The sequence below is a fragment of the Ascaphus truei genome, chromosome 3 (assembly GCF_040206685.1).
Source record: "Ascaphus truei isolate aAscTru1 chromosome 3, aAscTru1.hap1, whole genome shotgun sequence".
In the NCBI taxonomy this organism is placed as follows: domain Eukaryota; kingdom Metazoa; phylum Chordata; class Amphibia; order Anura; family Ascaphidae; genus Ascaphus; species Ascaphus truei.
Genome location: NC_134485.1, coordinates 390624951 through 390642930, shown reverse-complemented (window position 1 = coordinate 390642930; position 17980 = coordinate 390624951). Strand labels below are relative to the sequence as shown.

At 40.9% G+C, this 17980-nt stretch overlaps 1 protein-coding gene across 3 annotated transcripts in view; it reads left to right on the top strand.

Annotated features, from left to right (window-relative positions):
• Positions 1–17980, top strand: part of ARHGAP42 (Rho GTPase activating protein 42) — a 407208-nt gene that overhangs the window by 170604 nt on the left and 218624 nt on the right. For 2 of the 3 annotated variants that reach the window (XM_075592450.1, XM_075592448.1), the window contains exon 3: positions 3363–3424. The exons of the other annotated variant lie outside the window; for it this stretch is intronic. In XM_075592450.1, the coding sequence (XP_075448565.1) occupies positions 3363–3424 (62 nt within the window). The remainder of the gene's footprint in view (positions 1–3362; positions 3425–17980) is intronic. 3 annotated transcript variants of the gene reach the window in all.

The following is a 17980-nucleotide window of genomic DNA, read 5'->3' as shown; positions in this document are numbered from 1 at the left end:
GTAAGTTAGCCCTTACAAAGGGATAGGGGTTTGTTATTTTGTTGTTTTTGTATGTTTTGCATTGATAAAGGAACAGGCTCAATAAAGCCAAGATAGAATTGCACCCAAATTGGTCTCCATTATATGTACCTCTGCACACATCTTACTGGTAGCAATGTTCTTTTTAGAGAGCAGTGGTTTCCTCCTGACTGTCCCTCCATGAACATGAAGATGGGCAACGCAAAGCACAACGGATTTGTCAATAGTCTAATTTATTTTAAGCCAGAATCATTACAACGTTTCGACCTAGTGGTCTTTATCAAGTGAACGTTGTGATGTTTCTGGCTTAAAATAAATTAGATTATTGACAAATCCGTTGTGCTTTGCGTTGCCCATGTTCATGTACTTCTGGAGTTTCTGCAGGCTTTCACTCACTCGCAGGAGTACCGGTAACTGTATTACTTTCATTTACCAATTTTGTTTGGTGTGCAGCATATACCTTATCTCATATCCTTCCATGAACACTATTCTTGTTCAATCTTTTCCTGATAGTTGAGTCATGAACACTTACATTAGCCAAGGTTAGACTGGCCTTCAGATCCTTGGATGTTACTCTGGGGTTCTTTGTGACTTCCTGCACGATTTCCCGGTTGTTCTTGGAAAATTTGGTAGCACGACCGCTGCTGGGTAGAGTAAATGAGAAATGGTTTTGTAACTCTTTGTAGACTGATGTGCATCAATATCTGCTTTTCTGATGTCTTCAGAGATTTCTTTTGATCGTGGCAAGACGTGTTCCACACCTGTATGGTGAAGACCAAACTCACAACGTTTCTGATCTTTTTATAGGGTGGGGCCTCCAAAATTCACCCCTGAACCTAATATTTACCTAATTATTTAAACACCTGATTCTAATTATCCTCTTTAATTTAGCTGATAAAACCAGGGTTTCACTTACTTTTGCACATAGAGAAGGAGAAAAACTGGAAGAGCACTACTGTGGGTATCAAAAAAGTAGAAAGGAGGGTGCGTATCCCATAAAAAGATTATTTATTGGTCATGGAAAAACAGGGCAATGGAGAGCCCTACCAACGTTTCACGCTTCACAGAGCGCTTTCTCAAGGTCTTTAGCATTACGCAGTCACATGGTCTAATTTTGCACATATCCTGACTCTTAATTACTCATTCTCTGTCTAATTCATACATAATTTTGTTTCAAAAGACATAGAATTGGTTAATATAAACCCTATTGGATATTTAAGACTGGTTTAGATTCAAGAAGGTTATCATAGAAAAACTATGGAATTTTTGTATTTATCATTGGATTCGCAAATTTTTCACCCCACTGTATATGATTCTCCCCTAGAGGATCACATGTCTGAATTGATGCCTTGTTATAGGGGTTGATAAATACGTACTGCTTATTTAAAGCCCTGTGTCCAACCTCTGGCTCCACACCCATCAAGTGGGATAGCACTTGGGCCCACACCTTAGCACCAAGAAGTCAGTCTTAGGCTAAGGCTCCAGTGCGCACTGGGGTGCCTGGCGGTGCTCGTTCCCGGCAGCAGCGCGACCTGGTGGACTCCTGTCAATGTGCGATGGGGAGGCGTGGCAGGGGCACGGCCATTACATCACACGGCTGGTTCGCCCTCATTGGCTGAACCGCCGTCGTGACATGGCCAATGCTTGGCCGCCGTGCCAAAAGACAAAAGTTTTGTCTTTTGGCCAAAGCGGTAGCGCATTGCGGCTTGTGCGCACACGCACACACGTCGACTATGGTCTGCCCCATAGAGGGCTGTGCCTTGTGTGCAGTGCACACGCTGTCGCACATGCAGCCGTGGCCACTGGGGACCTGGCCTTTAGGGTAAAACGAGGGGTTACGTGTGTATGTATTGTGGAAGCATTTATACCAAAGTTATTGCCATGTAAAGGAAAAACACACATGCTTCTGGGTAAATATATTTTATCATTCCCTTCATGCAGGAAACAAAAATAAAATATCTGTAGCACGTCAAAATATGATAGAAAGTACAAAAATAATAATGGTGCAAATTAGCCCTGTTTTCCGGAACCTACCAAAATAAAGTAGCAGGGCATTTTTTGATGAAACATCATTGGGGCATTTGCACACAAAGGGCCTGCAGCTTTGGCTTCTGATTTACTCTGTTCTACTCACTCTTCATGGTTTTCGTCATTGACTTTGAGAGAGCAATGTTATTGCCAGGACCACAAACAAAATCTGTTTATCCCTCATACACAAGTTAATGTTGTGATGCACAGTGTTTGAAAATAATGGTTCTCATGTAATTAGGAATGTAGACACCTTGCTTGCATGTGCAATTACAGAAATATATGGAACATTGCAGGGCATAATGGTAATGCATTGTCCCACTGCATATTCTTGCACTGTTTGATGACATCAGTTTTTGCCTGTATTCTGCATTTGTGATTGTTATCTTGTCCACTTGTCACGTGTACATTCCTCCTTTGTCATCTTTAAACTGTTTAACTTTGTCCTTTGTCCTAAATGGGATTAAAGGTGTGATAAAGCATACTATATATACTATTAAGGCAGGCATGATAATCCCTTTTGTGGATCTGGGCCTACATTTTGTAATGAACAAAATCGGCCCTGGACATAAGCCAAGCTGTCAGTGATTCTGACACACCCTTTTTTATTCAAATGTTTTAAGCCTCTACAAATTGAGGTTTAATATGAAACAGACAGCCGTCCCATAAATGTATCTATAAAATTGCAATGGTATAATATTTAACTATGGCATGCAAAGTTTGTATTATTACTCTAGCAAAATGTCAGCTCTTACAGGACTGTATATGCCAGGGGTGGCCAACTCCAGTCCTCAAGGGCCATCAACAGGTCAGGGTTTAAGGATATCCCTGCTTCAGCACTGGTGGCGCAATCAGTGTCTCAGTCTTTGACTGAGCCACTGATTGAGCCACCTGTGCTAAAGCAGGGATATCCTTAAACCCTGACCTGTTAGTGGCCTTTGAGGACTGGAGTTGGCCAATCCTGGCATATGCATTTATAGTTAATTTCCAATCCACATTATTTGTTTGGGTTTTGTTGTAAATAATCAAGTAGTTGGGCTGTAGCACAGTACTATCCATCCAGAAGCAGACACAAACCAGAGCATAAAATCAATATGATTCACTCTAATACAGATGTCGTTTCAGGAAAGTTCAGCCACCATTGTGTGATATTGTGGTCAGTGTTGTAAAGCGCACAGCTGCAATTATTGGCATACACATTTTAACAACAACAAAAAATTATTTGCATGTAAAATTATTCTATTATTCTTGTATTATAATACTTCTTCTTGTCAACTAATGGATACATGCAATTAACCGTGTTTCCTTTCTTGTAGCTCAGTCCCTGAAAGAGTTTGCCCGCCTACTAATTGCTGTAGAGGAAGAGAGAAGAAGGCTGGTAAGGCATACAATGCTTGCTAATTATTAGGTTATACTACTAAGGCAGGCATGATAATACTGTTTTGGTTAGAGAAATGATCTAAGTTATATAGCAATGAATGGAGAATTCCAGATGTTGCAGATGTTATTGCGCCCGTTATCACGGGTTTACCCCTTGCACATGTTTGAATGCATTATTGTTTGGTTTACTGTTTCCGTGCGAATTCCAATGCAAGTAAATGGAGCAGTAACATTCCAAATTGTACAATTTTGTGTGTTACTGCGTGATAACTGATGCCATTACATCTGCTACATCTGTACACGCTACAATTTCTAGTGATGCACACGCTACAATTTTTAGTGATGAGGCTCATTTTTCACTTATGTCCAAAGTCAACTAATTGCAGATCCATGCCTAACGGGTTAAATATTGGTAAATTACTCCTTTAAAAAAAGAAAAATTTAGAGAACTGTAAGTATTTTTAAATGATTTTTGTAAACAATCTAAAGTGGGTCTTTGCAGTTTTAGGGGCCTATGCTATAAGCGTTCATAAGCCACTTATCGAGCACTTATCAGACAACATGCCTACTGCGATTCTGTAAGCCTCGGAAAGTGGGCAATAAAGGAATGAATCGCCAAATTTTTCAGCCGTCAAAAAAAGATCGCCGGGTGAGCAGCGATAAGCCACTTATCGGCACGTTCTGAAACTCGTGTAATTCTAGTAGCCGCGATTAGGTTATCGAGGCCTATTTTGGCTCTAGAATCTTTATTTATTAAATTGATTGGTTGGCTAGTGCTTTTATTTATTTAATTGTTGGCTAGTGCCTTTATTTTTTGAATTGGGGTGTTTAGGTGCTTGTGTATAACTTTTATTATTGTGTATTTTTGGCCTAGATGCTTTTTTATTAAGGTGACCATTGACTGCTATAGTGGCTTATCATACCCATATTATATGGGTATGATGTACCACTATGCCAATTAATGGGTAGGTATAGTGGTCCCGGGGTGGGTAGTTAGGCATCCCGGGTGGGTAGCGGTGGAGGGTGGGTTAACCCCTTATTTACTATAGCGGTTATTAACCACTAATGTGATTAAGGAGTTAGGGACCATTAGATTGTATTTTTTCATGTATTCTTGCTGGCATCGGAGGACATGGACCTGCAGTATGCTGACGAGGACGCCCTTCATGATGGCAGAGGTAAGTTGAAAGGTTTATTTACTTTATTTATGCTGGCTGGCTAATGTTTTATTTTATAATGGGCAAACAAGCTATTATCCATGTCTGGATAATAGTTATTTTGCCCATTACTGTACTGTATGTGTTGGGGGGGGGGGGAGAGTGGGGGGTACATTTATTTCAATGTATTGCACTTTTTATTTTTTTGCCACAGGATTGGTACTGCAGGCCAGAGGGGACCACCTGAGGACCCCCGGACACCTGTGGCCTCTGGTATCAATCATGTGGGGGTAGAGGAGGTGGGTATTAGTGTTGTGTTTTTAATGTTTATTGTGGGTAGCAGCTGTTTTAATATAAAATGTAATACTAGTGTAGATGAGCCGGGGTCTCCGGAGCAGAACGGTGTTGATTTGAGGTCCGCGGACCCCCTGCTTCCTGAGATACATGCCCCGTTATGGGGTGCCAGTATCTTCTATGCATTTTATTCCGACGGTCACGTGACACAGGACATTTACATGCATAGGAGATACCGGCACCCCATAACGGGGCCTGTATTTCAGGAAGCATGGGGTGCCAGGACCTGAAATCAACACGAAGTTCTACTCCGGAGACACCCTGCTCATCTACACTAGTATTACATTTTATATTAAAAAATATTTGATCACTGGCGAGATATGCGCAGGGAGAGGCTGCTCTCTCTGTGCAGCTCTATCTGCAGCTGAAAGAAATCGCAGGATTTGGCCTTTTAGAGAAGCCATCATCACGTCGCCAGCTACTCGCCCGTTTTGAGAATTTTGCTAACGCAGGTAATCAAGGCTTTCTGAATACCGTGATAGCAACGCTTAAAAAACACGCAAATAGCATAGGCCCATAGTTTCCTCATCTTTTGAATTTTGTTTGCCTTATGCCATGCTAAAAATCTTCAATCTTCAATAAGGAGTATTCGTAAATCTGGTCCGATTACAATTGAGGTTTGTACTGTGCTATTTCTGGTTTATAAACAATTACCAAACTTCTTCATTGGTTTTCTTTTTTCTTAAGTGACACTGCACTGTTCCAACAGGCTGTTACTAATTGTGGTAAATCCATTTCCTTCATGTGTCTGCATAGCAATTCCTTTTTCCTCTTTGTGAAAACAACCGAAAACTGTATTTGATCTCTCCAAATATTAGGAATATTTAGCCCCACAGTTCAGCACCTTCCAAACACCAATAAATAAATGACTATTATTCAGAAGTTCTATAACGTTGCTGTCTGCAAGTTAACCCGCAGAGTAGAGGTACGGTGCAATACGCCAACCTTGGCCTGGGATCAGAGTCCTAGAAATGCATGGGCGGTGATGTCCAGTTCCGGATCAAGGCAGGCAAGAATAGTCGAGGTCGAGGCGGGCGGCAGGCAAGAATGGTCAGGTCACAGTTCTGTGGTCGAGGCAGACAGAGTAGAATGCCAAGTCACAAGCAAGGTCAATATAAAGGACAGGAGAAACACAGCACAAGTAAGCACACCCAGTATAACAATACTTTGTACGGGCACTAGCTGGGAGCAACTGGCTGCTATTAAAGTCCTGGAGCAGGTGCATACAATCAGTCAGAGAGAGGCTGACTTTCTGTTTAGGTGGACATCTTAGTTTGGGTGTGAGGGGAATAAAATAAAGAGAAGAAAGAAACCCTACAGCATGCACTCACTGTGACGCAGTAGATAATATGAAAAGTGATATAAAAGCCTTTTAATGACTATTAAAAATAGTATGAAGGGATCAGGTGTTAATAATCCATGACCTGTCCCGTATAAACCACTGGCTAACCAATGAAACACTCTTTATCAAATGTTACTCGCATTAGCTGGAGATAAGCCAATTGTATAGTATCTAAAGTTAATGGAGTTCTTCACTGTATTAGTGGGAACTACTGTACACAACCCTTTCTCAGCGTTGGATAGTTGTGTTATACACACAGATATCTGCCCACTACTAGCAGGCAGCTATAAATATAACTCTTTACTAAAACATATATGGTGGAGCGGGATTAATAATAACACCTACCAATATGCACAAATGTGTATGATATACACCAACTGGGTTGTGATAGAAATTACAATATAGCTTTAAAATTTACAACATTTTAAATATCATGCCCCTATGGGGTTAAATCACTCTGCTAAGCGTGTATTCGTGACGTGCACCATGAGTATTGGCACTTAGTTACTGTCTATTACATCCATTCATGATGCTACTGTAATTGTGCGAGAAATATAATATTTGCGCACATATCAGATAAGTGTGAATGTAATCAGATCTTATGATTCAACACGCTATTTCACTGTATTACACTGCAGCAATAAATCTATGCTGAAATAATCTACAAAAAAGTAGTTATTCATGTCCCATTAAAGTTGGTATTCTGGGTCACAAAATATTACAGAGAGTATATAAGGCCTCTTGTATCTTACATGTAATACACAGTACCTTCTAAATCACAAGGAGATTACACTTGTATGTCATTACTCTCCTGAGGGTAACAGAACTAGTATACAATGTATATACAAAGTGCTCTGAATAAATGACAATGTATCAGTGTCTGTTGACTTTAGTGTATTTTTGGGCACATTATAATAATGTATCTATAAAGTCTCAAGGCACGGCTCATAAAATCGCATCCAGTTATGGCATCACTTAATAGCATCAATCCTGTGGTGTAACATATGCCATTAACCCCTTACTGGTCATGCCCCCCTTCTAAATAGGAATATAAATATTCTAGAGGGTACTTAAATCACTTGTTATTCTGAGGCATATTCTAGCAATATAGTAAAGCCTCGATTCACGGTTCTTTCGACCGTATCCAGTTATAGCCTCAGTGATTTGCCCCATACTCTAGTATGGTTAAGAATATTCATGTCTGTGAGTGAGTTAATATTCAAAGCATATAAAATTGCCAAAAGCTGGTGAGAGAAATTGAGTCCCTGAACCTGCACGCATACATATCAGTATATGCAGTATATCACACTCTGTATTAGTATGAGTGCTAATAGAGGCTCCACACACAAGCTATGGGGAATGCATAAATAGCACCAAACATGCCAACATCATTGGTATATTATCCCATGTAGTAGCTAGTGGTAACGTATTCCTTATCTGGTTAGTAGTAGTTTGTTGTCAGTAATCTCCCACTGATCGTGCTCGTGTGTCTCTCCACCAGGCACTTCTGCATAGTGACGTCACTCCGTCACGGTTACCTACCTTTGGGTGACAGGGCCCTGGTCCATCGGCCATCTTGGCTGCAGAGTGAATCCTCACAGGGACATAGCTCCTGATTCCCTTAATGGGTGGTAATCATAAACATTTCAGGTGTTAACATTTGCACTATTTTGTTTGTATGTTGCACAATCTATGTACACTGAAAATATAAATCGGATTGATAAATGAATACAGATTTAAAACCCACATTCATACAAAATTATGGAAAAGAGAACCTATGCCTTGAAGGCTTTACATCCAAGTCTAAATCTGGGAGACATGCAGAGCAACACCAGCAGGCATATGTATCATAGTAATCAAGGGCAAAATAAATTCACAGTGGCATCATGTGTCTCTACGCATCAGTGTATGATGGTGGCCTGCTCCAGCCAGAGGCATCATCTTGTGATTGTGCCAATAGCAGAAATGTGGACTGCATTACATAATACACACATGTGATAATACGTTTTGTATCTGACAGTTATTTTTGTACCCTTGACTACCATTAAAAAAACTCTACCAGATTTAAGGTGGTGTAATTCTCAGTTGCAATTGATTTGCTATCAATTTTCAAAACTTGAATAGCAAACCAATATTTTGCAATGAGCGAGCTGCAAGCAGTAAATGGTGCAGTATGTCAAACTCGCCTTTTATTTGCCTGCATATATTTTCACCTGGCACAAGATGTACTGTATAAAGAAGCTCAGTGCCTAGACTTGCATTTATTTGTATTGTGGGGTGCCTGGTGTTCTCTAAGATACAGAAATGCATTATGCCAATATGAAAGAAGCTCTGTAGTTATGAAATAAATGTTTCAGATGAAAGAGTGGTAATAGACATGAGGTATCAGAAGTATAGATAATATAAAAGAATATTACAACTGAGAGTGAAGAAATTACATGCCGAGGAGGTTCATTGTATAATTAATGCATTATTTAGTTGTGAGTCTGCAGTTAATTAAGGTGATACAAGACAGAGATTCATAATTTAATGATAGTTTGTAATTTGACTAGTTTTAATATTCATTTTCATGTGTAGAGTGTAAGAGGCTTAAAGCGTATGTAAACACTGAGTAATATTATGTAGTGCAGCTTATTCATTTTCAGGGGGAGTTTACAGCAGCAGTGCACCCTACTCATTTCTTAGCCCCCGTTTTGTTTACAGGATGGCAAGTAGTGGGTTCCCTGGAGTTGAACTGCGTTGTTTTCAGTTCAGAGCACGCCCTATTTCCTGAGATACTTACCGGTAAATTACTGGGTTTAAATCTTCCTCCAGGGGGTAAAGAGGCTGCCCAATTTTATTCCAGTAGAAAGTCACAACAGCAAATATCTTGTGAACCTGAGGGTCTCTGGAGCTGAAAATAGCACAATTTAGCTCTGGCGGCACCCTCTCCCCGGGTCCCAATCCTGTAAAAAAATTTAAATAAAAAGATGGCATGGGGTGATTGTCTCTATTGGACATATATTATTTAAGCTTACCTGGAGAAGCCCTGGAACTCATCCATGGTCCCCAACATCCAATATCCAGAGACCCCTCGGTTCTCCACATATTTGTAGTTTTTTTGTGCTGGTTTTGACACACAAAAGAACTACAACTGTGGCCATCGTGAGCAAACATGGCTGAGCCACCAATAGAAAGCTGCAATGTCATTCGATGGCGTCACATATTTTCTATTGGCCGCTGGGTCAAGCACTGTCTTCATGTTGTGTCTGGTGAGCAGATAAACTGCCCGATGCAGTGTTGGGGATTTCGTGAAACCACAGAGGAGTTAAAAAAATATATATATATATATATATATTTTTTAAACAATAATAAAACGAGCTGCATGGACTTATTGTGTGACCATACTTCCCATCCAATCAGCAGAGCACGTACAAGCAGAAATATCAAATGAACATGTTTTGGTTTAGACATTTTCTTTTTTTCTGAAAATGTGTTACATAAAAACTATATTGAAATGTAAAAAAGAAAAGTGGAGAATATTAAACTGAAAAAAAAATTCAAAGCATATAAAAAAAAACTTGAGAATTTTAGAAAATTTAAATTAATTCTTTTGTTTTTTTAGAATTTTATTTTTAAAAAAATTGAAGAAAAAAAAAAAAAATACGAGCTAATCAAATTTTTACTCATTCTGATCTCTAGTTGTTGGTTGTATTGGAATGTTAAAGCAGCAAAGCGTGACATTTTTTATATATATATTATATATATATAATGTAAAAAAAAAAATATATATATATATATATTTTAATATAAATCACTTCTGTAGTATTAGATAAGAGTGACTGTTTTGTTTCAACTCTTAATTAAATTTTTTGAGTTTTGAAGCATCCTTTGATTTCTACAGCCGGGTTCAACTCACTGCCCAAGCAGTGCAAGATCGCTGCAACATATTCCTGTTGGTGATAATTTGTTGCAAATGTTCCCAGCAGTTTGAGCTGTAAAGTGTAACAATAGATAATTTTACCTTAGTAATATAAAGATACATTGTAGCATCTGAGTTAGGCATGTATTATACTAAGCGCAGGCGTGTGTGCAGGCGCACAAAGTTGCGCACGCGTTTAGTGCCTAAAGGCCATACGGTGACACTCGCGGCTAGGAGGCGTGGCCATGACGTCACAACGGTAGGCCTCACTGTGATTGGCTCACAGTGTCACGTGGCATGGCAGCCGCTCGAAAATACAAATTTCTTTGTATTTCCACCAAGCTGCCGCACCTACGTTGTCTGCCGTGCGCGTGTCAGCAGTGGATACACTGTCATAGGGAGACAGGTATCTTTCATTGCTGTGCACGTGCACACTAGTGCGCAAACCCATAGTATAATACAAGCCTTACACTGACTGAAGCAGCCTCTATCATGGATTTTGACAGATTTATAACTGGAGCATCAAAGGATTGCCAGCTTAAGTATGTACAGTATGTAGAATTATACATTGCCTCATGCTTTATATATACAAATAAGAAAAGAAGAAGAAAAACGTTGGAAATTAGTATTGCTGCTTTACGTGTAGAAGTACTCTCTCTGAGCAATGAAAAAGTTGGGAGACCAGATGCAATAGCATCATTTATCTCAAAGTTCTTCCATGACCAAAACTCTTGTGATTGCCTAACGAATTGATTAATGTATTATATGTTATTTTAAAAGGATTTGGTTAATTCAATTTGATAAATTACTATGTTTGTCCTGCCGGTGAGAAGGACACATGGTTTTCTCTTCAGCAGACTGAAAGTTGATTGTATAGAAAGACTTTATTATGCAGTTATACAGAGCTTCCTGTAAAGACATACTTCAGAAGTACTGAAGCAATATGTAATCATGTGCAGCCGCACACTCTGGAATGTAAGATACTAAGGAAATGGGTTCCGCATTGTTATATTTATGTTGGCTCGTGTTTAATAGAATAGCTAGTCTAATAGTCAACTTTCACTTCCTTTAAAACAATTTAATGTGTTTTATGACCTAACCTCTCTAGTATCCCTAATGGTCTTTGAAAACATGATGGACATGATATTGCTGTGGACATTTAAGCAAATAAAAAAAGAATGCTAATTTATTTGGACATTCTGATTGAAAATTATGACATATTTCCTTATGATACAATCAGTGAAAGACACCCTTTGGAAACTGATTTAAATATACAGTAATAAATACATGATAATGCAGATTTTCCATTCATAAGCTAATATTATTGAAGTGTAAACAGTGACGACATAATAAATTCACAAATAAGTGACATGTTTGCTTTAAAATTAAATACAGGTCTTATATACACCCACCAATTAATAGTTAATTTTGTAATTGAATGGTGACCGTCTGATGAGACTGAAGGTTGAGCATTTTGTACCGAACGCCAGAAATAACAAATGCCATTTTGCCATGATATTCACGGCGTCTCACTTGTGTGGCGGCTGCACAAGGGGGTTCCATGCCGGCATACCGCTGACACGCCTGTGTGATGACAGGTACGGAACCAGCTTCACTCATACAGTTTTACGCTCTGCTCTGCAATATCACCTGCCTGCTCATTTTTGTGTTCCACTCATGTGGCGGCTGCACACACGGGCGGCCATTACACTGACACCCTGTGAATTTAAATCCGCAGCAGGGTACTCATTAGGTACGTTTGTGTATTCGCTCTCCTAGTTAGGAGAGAAACTAAAACTACACCAAATCCTTTTTCTACAGCCATGGGCACTAGCCCTAGTTATAATTACTCCCATTGCTATTAGAGCGACATCTGCATACTTACTCAGCAATAGGCAGAGGTAACAGAGCCATCCAATACCCTTATATACAGGACAGACTGCCCTCCAGTCTAAAGGGTTAATGTAATAACATACACCAAACGGACACTAAACATCCCATTTACTGAGAGAGTTTCCCTCGCCTTCATTAACAACAATCAGCCAATACCAAGAGAACGACACATACTGTATTTACTAATATACTGATCTGTATCTATCCTTCGGTTCACTTATCTCAAGAGACCCCGAGCCAAACTCGCTCACTTTAATAATTAGCAGTAGGCAAAATAATTGTGCTCTGGCTGAGCCAAGCCTACCGCTATTGTGTACACACGCGTAATACGTGGTTATTACAACCAATGCTATGGCTAATTAATTAGGGACAAACATGCTTTCACTTCATTTTAGTTTTTAAGCACTGTTCTATGTTTATTAATGCTGTATTTATTTTAACCATGCCTAATAAAAGGATGAGTTTTACTACCGACTAATTTCATTTTTGTTGGTGTGTACCACACAGGGATTTTTTTTTTGTACAGTATGTACACCCTAGTTCATTTTTTGATATCTTCTCTATCCCAGGTAGCAGTCACCTTTTTTACCAGGAAATAATACATTGAGAGTTACCTCTCGTTTTCAAGTATGTCCTGGGCACTGAGTTATGATGACAGATACATGGTTACAATTACATGGGTACATTAGGTGAACAGGGTTATACATTTGAAATAAAGACATTGCATTACATTAGGTGAAATGGGTTATACATTAAATATGAAGACATTGCATTAACAGTTAAAGATACAGCCTCTGAAAGTTGAGTTAGGTTTCTCTCTATCTGTCTTAGGCTACGTCCAGGGTGCCTTCTTGCTTGCTGAGGCGCGCGGAGGCTGAGGGAAAGCGGGTGCTTTCCCTGGCCTTGGTCCGCGCGCTGTCCGGGGGCGTGTCGGGGGGCGGGCCAGTGACGTCACGGAGCTGGTTCGCCCTCATTGGGCGAACCGCTCACGTGACCGGCCGTGCGCTCCGGCAAGCGGGAAAATGTTAAATTTTCCTAAGACCTAAGCTTCCGCAAGCGCGCGGAAGCGTAGGCAAGCCCCTACTAAAGCCACTCTCATTGCGGCTGTAGGGGCTCAGTGCCGAGCGGAAGCGCGCCTCAGCGCGCCTCCGCCCGCAAGCACTAAACATGGACGCGGCCTTATGTGTAGCCTTGTCCCCCTGCTCCCCCTAACCTCCGATGCGGGGACAGGGGGGCTAATGTGGCTGCAGGCGGTGATCGGCGGCTCCAGCGGAGTTGCTGCTGCATGTGGCAGGCAGTAGAGGGGCGACTGGGTCACCGGGAGCTCCGGGGTGGATACCGGTAAGGGCGCCGCCATCTTTCCGAGCATGCACACAGATGGATCACGAATGCGCAGAAGAGCAGGAGAAGGGTGGCGGCCATTATAGAACTGGCGCATGTGCACTGTGCACTAGTTGCGGTGGCTATCTTCTGTAATGCTCCGCAGGGGAACTACATACCCAGAATCCCCTGGGGTGGCCCAATCAGGTGACCAATAACAGCCAATAGGGGAGCAGGGCTCACGGTGAGAAGAGAGAGGCAGTTTGGCGGGAAGGAGCTCTCACTGGCAGTTGGAGCCAGGACAGACAAGGGGAAGGTAGTTTCTGAGTATCAGTGGCACTCAGACAAAGCCAGCTCACTCCTTTAGGTCCCAGATAGGCCCCACTCATGCTCAGCTTGTGGTTGCTTCAGGGAACGCCCATCATCAGGGATCTTTCCCCAATAGCTGCCAGTAGTGAGAGTAGCCATCAGGAAAGACGCCGCGTGAGGATTTGTGGCCCTGTGGTCTGGGACCAGACCACTCTCAGCAAAAGAGACTCTGTATGGTGATACCATCTGACGGGAATTCACACCACGTGGAGGCGGATCACCATCGCGGCCGACGACATAGCTGGGTCAGCGGATCCTCATCGTTAAGTCGGCCACACTGAGTATTGGAATACTCGGCAGGTACATCAACAAAGTGCTCCAACAGCTCACGGGGTAGCGCTACTCACTCCACTTTTGGGTGGGCCTGGATATTGGGAAAGGACATCAGGGTATTGGTGCCTAGCACCCAATGTACTTTTGGGACACTCACTGGTGATACTGGGCTGGGTGTGCATTGTACTGTGTTGTATGGGTTATTATATTATATGTGTGTCTTCAGTAAAGGTTTTATTATATACCGTGTGTGTTTACTATTACTATTAGTTCCTGTGAGGGGCTCCTCCCACTATGGTGGGATCCCTCACAGGTGGAGGCACTGCACCGAGGCGACCAATATACCACTCCAGGCTCCCAGAGGCAGAGATTTAGGCCTTCTGTGAGCCAACAGGTAACAGCAGAACCAGTAGTCTCTTTAGTCAGGGGAAAGAGGGTTACATATGTTATTAAAAACATAACTGCTAGCTTCTTATTTTGTCAGCGGCATAGATTGTACCGTACATCCTGGCTACTACGAGCTACTTTGGAGTACCTGTGGCTTCTATCTAGCTAAAGCTGGAGAATGATAATATGACTTTCCATAGATCAGATAAGAAGCTGCTGCTATTGATCAGATGATTATAGCTCTGTGCTACTGCAGACAACATCTGTGCTAAAAACAAAACATAACGGTTATTTAGCCTTTAGCAACAGAAGGCTTCACCTCTGCACACTACAGCTTAGCTGAGATAAAACAGTATTCCAATTCAACAAATGGCAATGCAGAGACAGAGAAGTGTTTCAAAACTATTGGAGACCTGTTTTTTATAAACTTAACAAGACCTGTGTGGACACTTTTGGACACTTTCATGCGTTTTTACCAGTTTTTAGTCAGAAGGACCTTTGATCTGCTGCTCCAGATGATAATTAAGGCTAGGTCCCCACTGCTGACCTCTCACCAGTCCCTCCTCCTTTCTACCTGGCCCCGTCAGTGTCGCCTTTCTTGTTGTCCCACTTCGCACTGTGGCGCGTCAGTTAGCAGGGGATACAACAAGATTGTGTTCGCATGGGACGACGTGTCACATGGTGCTCTGTGAGCCAATGAAGAGGGGAGATCGCCGGCAGTCTGGCATGAACAGGGAAGGCACCACTTGTTCATTTCAGCTCGATGTGTGTGATATCACTTTAAGGCAGCCGATCAAAATTGTAGGTCTGGCAGAACTAAAAAGAGAGACCATATTTGTGATGCTGACGTTTTGGCCATTGCCTTTTTGAGTATATACAGTATAACACCTGAGTTGGTGATTGCCGAGACACTGTTTTGTCATTATATTAAACAACTGACTAATTCCCCAGCTTTGAACATTTACCGTAAGACGCATGTTCGTTTTTATATAGGGCATCATGTGGTTTTGTTTAGTTGTGTGGCAACATTTAACAATGGGATTATTTTGTGAAAAATAAAAGTAATGATATAAGGGTCTTTGCCGACACACCACTACTTTTGTATTACCTAACAGTACTGCTGAAATGTTTAGTGCTTCTCATGGCATCTTCACTTGATATCTAGATCGTGCACTCCTTGATACACCCACTTAAAGAGGTGTCCAGCACTGCTACAACTTTGACAGTGCTCCCTGTGCTCACCCACAAACTATATATAACATATGCGAGCTGGCAATGATTCCCTCAGTTACAAAGGGTTAGAACTGTAGCTGAGACAGGGTGCACGTATACCTGTATAAGACCACATCTCTATATGGTGATTTGAGCTAATAGAATCATGATACATACACCAGCTGGACCTTCCATCTGATATACAGGGTGACTCTACAATTACAATAGGAAAAAAACCTGTCCCGTTTTTCAATGCCAAATCAATAGGAAAAAACCTGTCCCGTTTTTCAATGCCAATTCTTCTGTTTAGTTTTGGACTTTAGCCTTTTCATATCAGCACATTACATCAGTGCAGGCAGCTACCATACAACCTAGACTTGCTACACACACTATTAAGATTTGGCTGAGTATCAGTAAACATTTGTATGCATTGATCTTTCACACACTGCCTCAAACACTTCCTATTTTGAGCCATTTGGCATGAGATCACTATCCCACACTGGCACCGACTAGGGATACCCAGTAGTAGTATAGACTTATCCAGTCTATTTTTATCTAAGTGAATTACACCACACAACATTGTAAAATATTTAATAAACTTTTTTTATTTTATCTTGTGCTTTGTACATTTCATTCACCCCTGACCATAGTATATTATAAGGGTCTGCTGTGCGCCAATATAAGGGACCTTTTGTACCTGTCTCAGGTACACTCCCCCATCTCAATGATATAAGTAGCATAACTTTTTGCTTTAACAGTTTTCTCACTAATGCATTGGAACTGGGAGGTCCTCCTCGAACCAATGGCAGCTTATCAAGTTCATGGCTGCGCCCACCCGCCCATTTTATGCCAAGCCCCCCCCCACGCCTCAGATCGCTGCAGAAAGCTGCCTGCAGAACGAGGTTTAGCGCTGTGCATGCGACGCCAGGCGCGCGTCCAGCGGGACCTTAGTCTAAGTGATTATAGTTTAAGAGAGCCCTGTGGAGCAGATTTTTGACATATTGCATAGCTGACCTTGAAGACAATTTTGTTTGGAAGTATGGATATAGCGTAAGACACAACACACAACTGTATCTACATTTTCCTGACCTTGTTCTTTATTGTTATTGTTATTGCATTTAGTCCCGCTGCTTTTTACTTACAACAAAAGCTGTAACAATTACCTTAACAACGTTGCTTCCCTCCTGTTACACATGTATTTCATACAGACTGAAGGCCTCATTACTTTCTGTATATGTTATATATTTTTATCACATTTTTATGAGTCTAGTTTGATTGTGTTTGTGAAATATTTGCTGTAATAATAAAAATTCTTTCCTACATATGACAACACCAAAAAATAATTTGTGTGCTTCTCTCACAGCTTTTGTCTTTGCACATCTCCCCCTTTCTTCCTGTATATTCATTGTCATTTTATTACCTGAATTTGAAAACAATCTCGACTTCAATTAAGTCATTCCTTCTTAGCTACTACAGCCATTAGGGCCTAGATTCACTAAGCTTAATTAAAGCAGCAGTTCAAGCGGCCATTTTCTTTTTTCAATATTATTTTGTTTTCCATTTAATATGTGCATCAATACAATCCACACAATGGTAATTAATTAGCTAAGTTGCAGATTGATCCGTTCTGCTGTGATCGATCGGCAAAGATTCGGCTCGGGGTTCACAAAATGGCTGTCTGTGACCAAAGATGCAAAATTCTGTCGGGAAGATCATGTGAGCAGGCCGTCACTAGATACAATTGGTGCACTGCTAGAGAAAGGGCAGGGCAACAAAACATGCTTGTTACATTATAATACATTCAAAATGTTATTCTGAGTTATTTTTATTTTGTTATAAATGCCACAAGTATTTTTTCATAATACAGAACTCATTTATTAAAAAAAAAACACACATATAGGATATTGCTTGGACTGCAGGATCTAATAAGCTAGTTTGCATGTCATTGTGCATAACGTCCATTAAAAATAACGTCAAGCTTTATAAGAGAGTAAATTCTGGTTAACCTCATGGTGCCTATATTTGCTTTAGTGAATACATCTTAAGTTAACAATTAATGTGCGTTGACTTAGGTTAATGTCACGTTAGTGAGTCTAGTGCCCTATGCAATAACAACAGGTTGGGGCAGATCTAGATTGGACTCCAATAGTAAAAAAAGCTCATTTTGAAATCTTAAAATAGTAAGAGTAACATTGTGCAAAATTGCACTTGAATTAAGAAGATGAGTGACTCATGCAGATGCCAGTAGGGATTCACTTAGTGCTGATACAGTGTATCGCACCCGACCCATTGACTTGCATGTTGGTTAACCCCGGATCGGGATGTGATATATCCGGCATCAGCGCT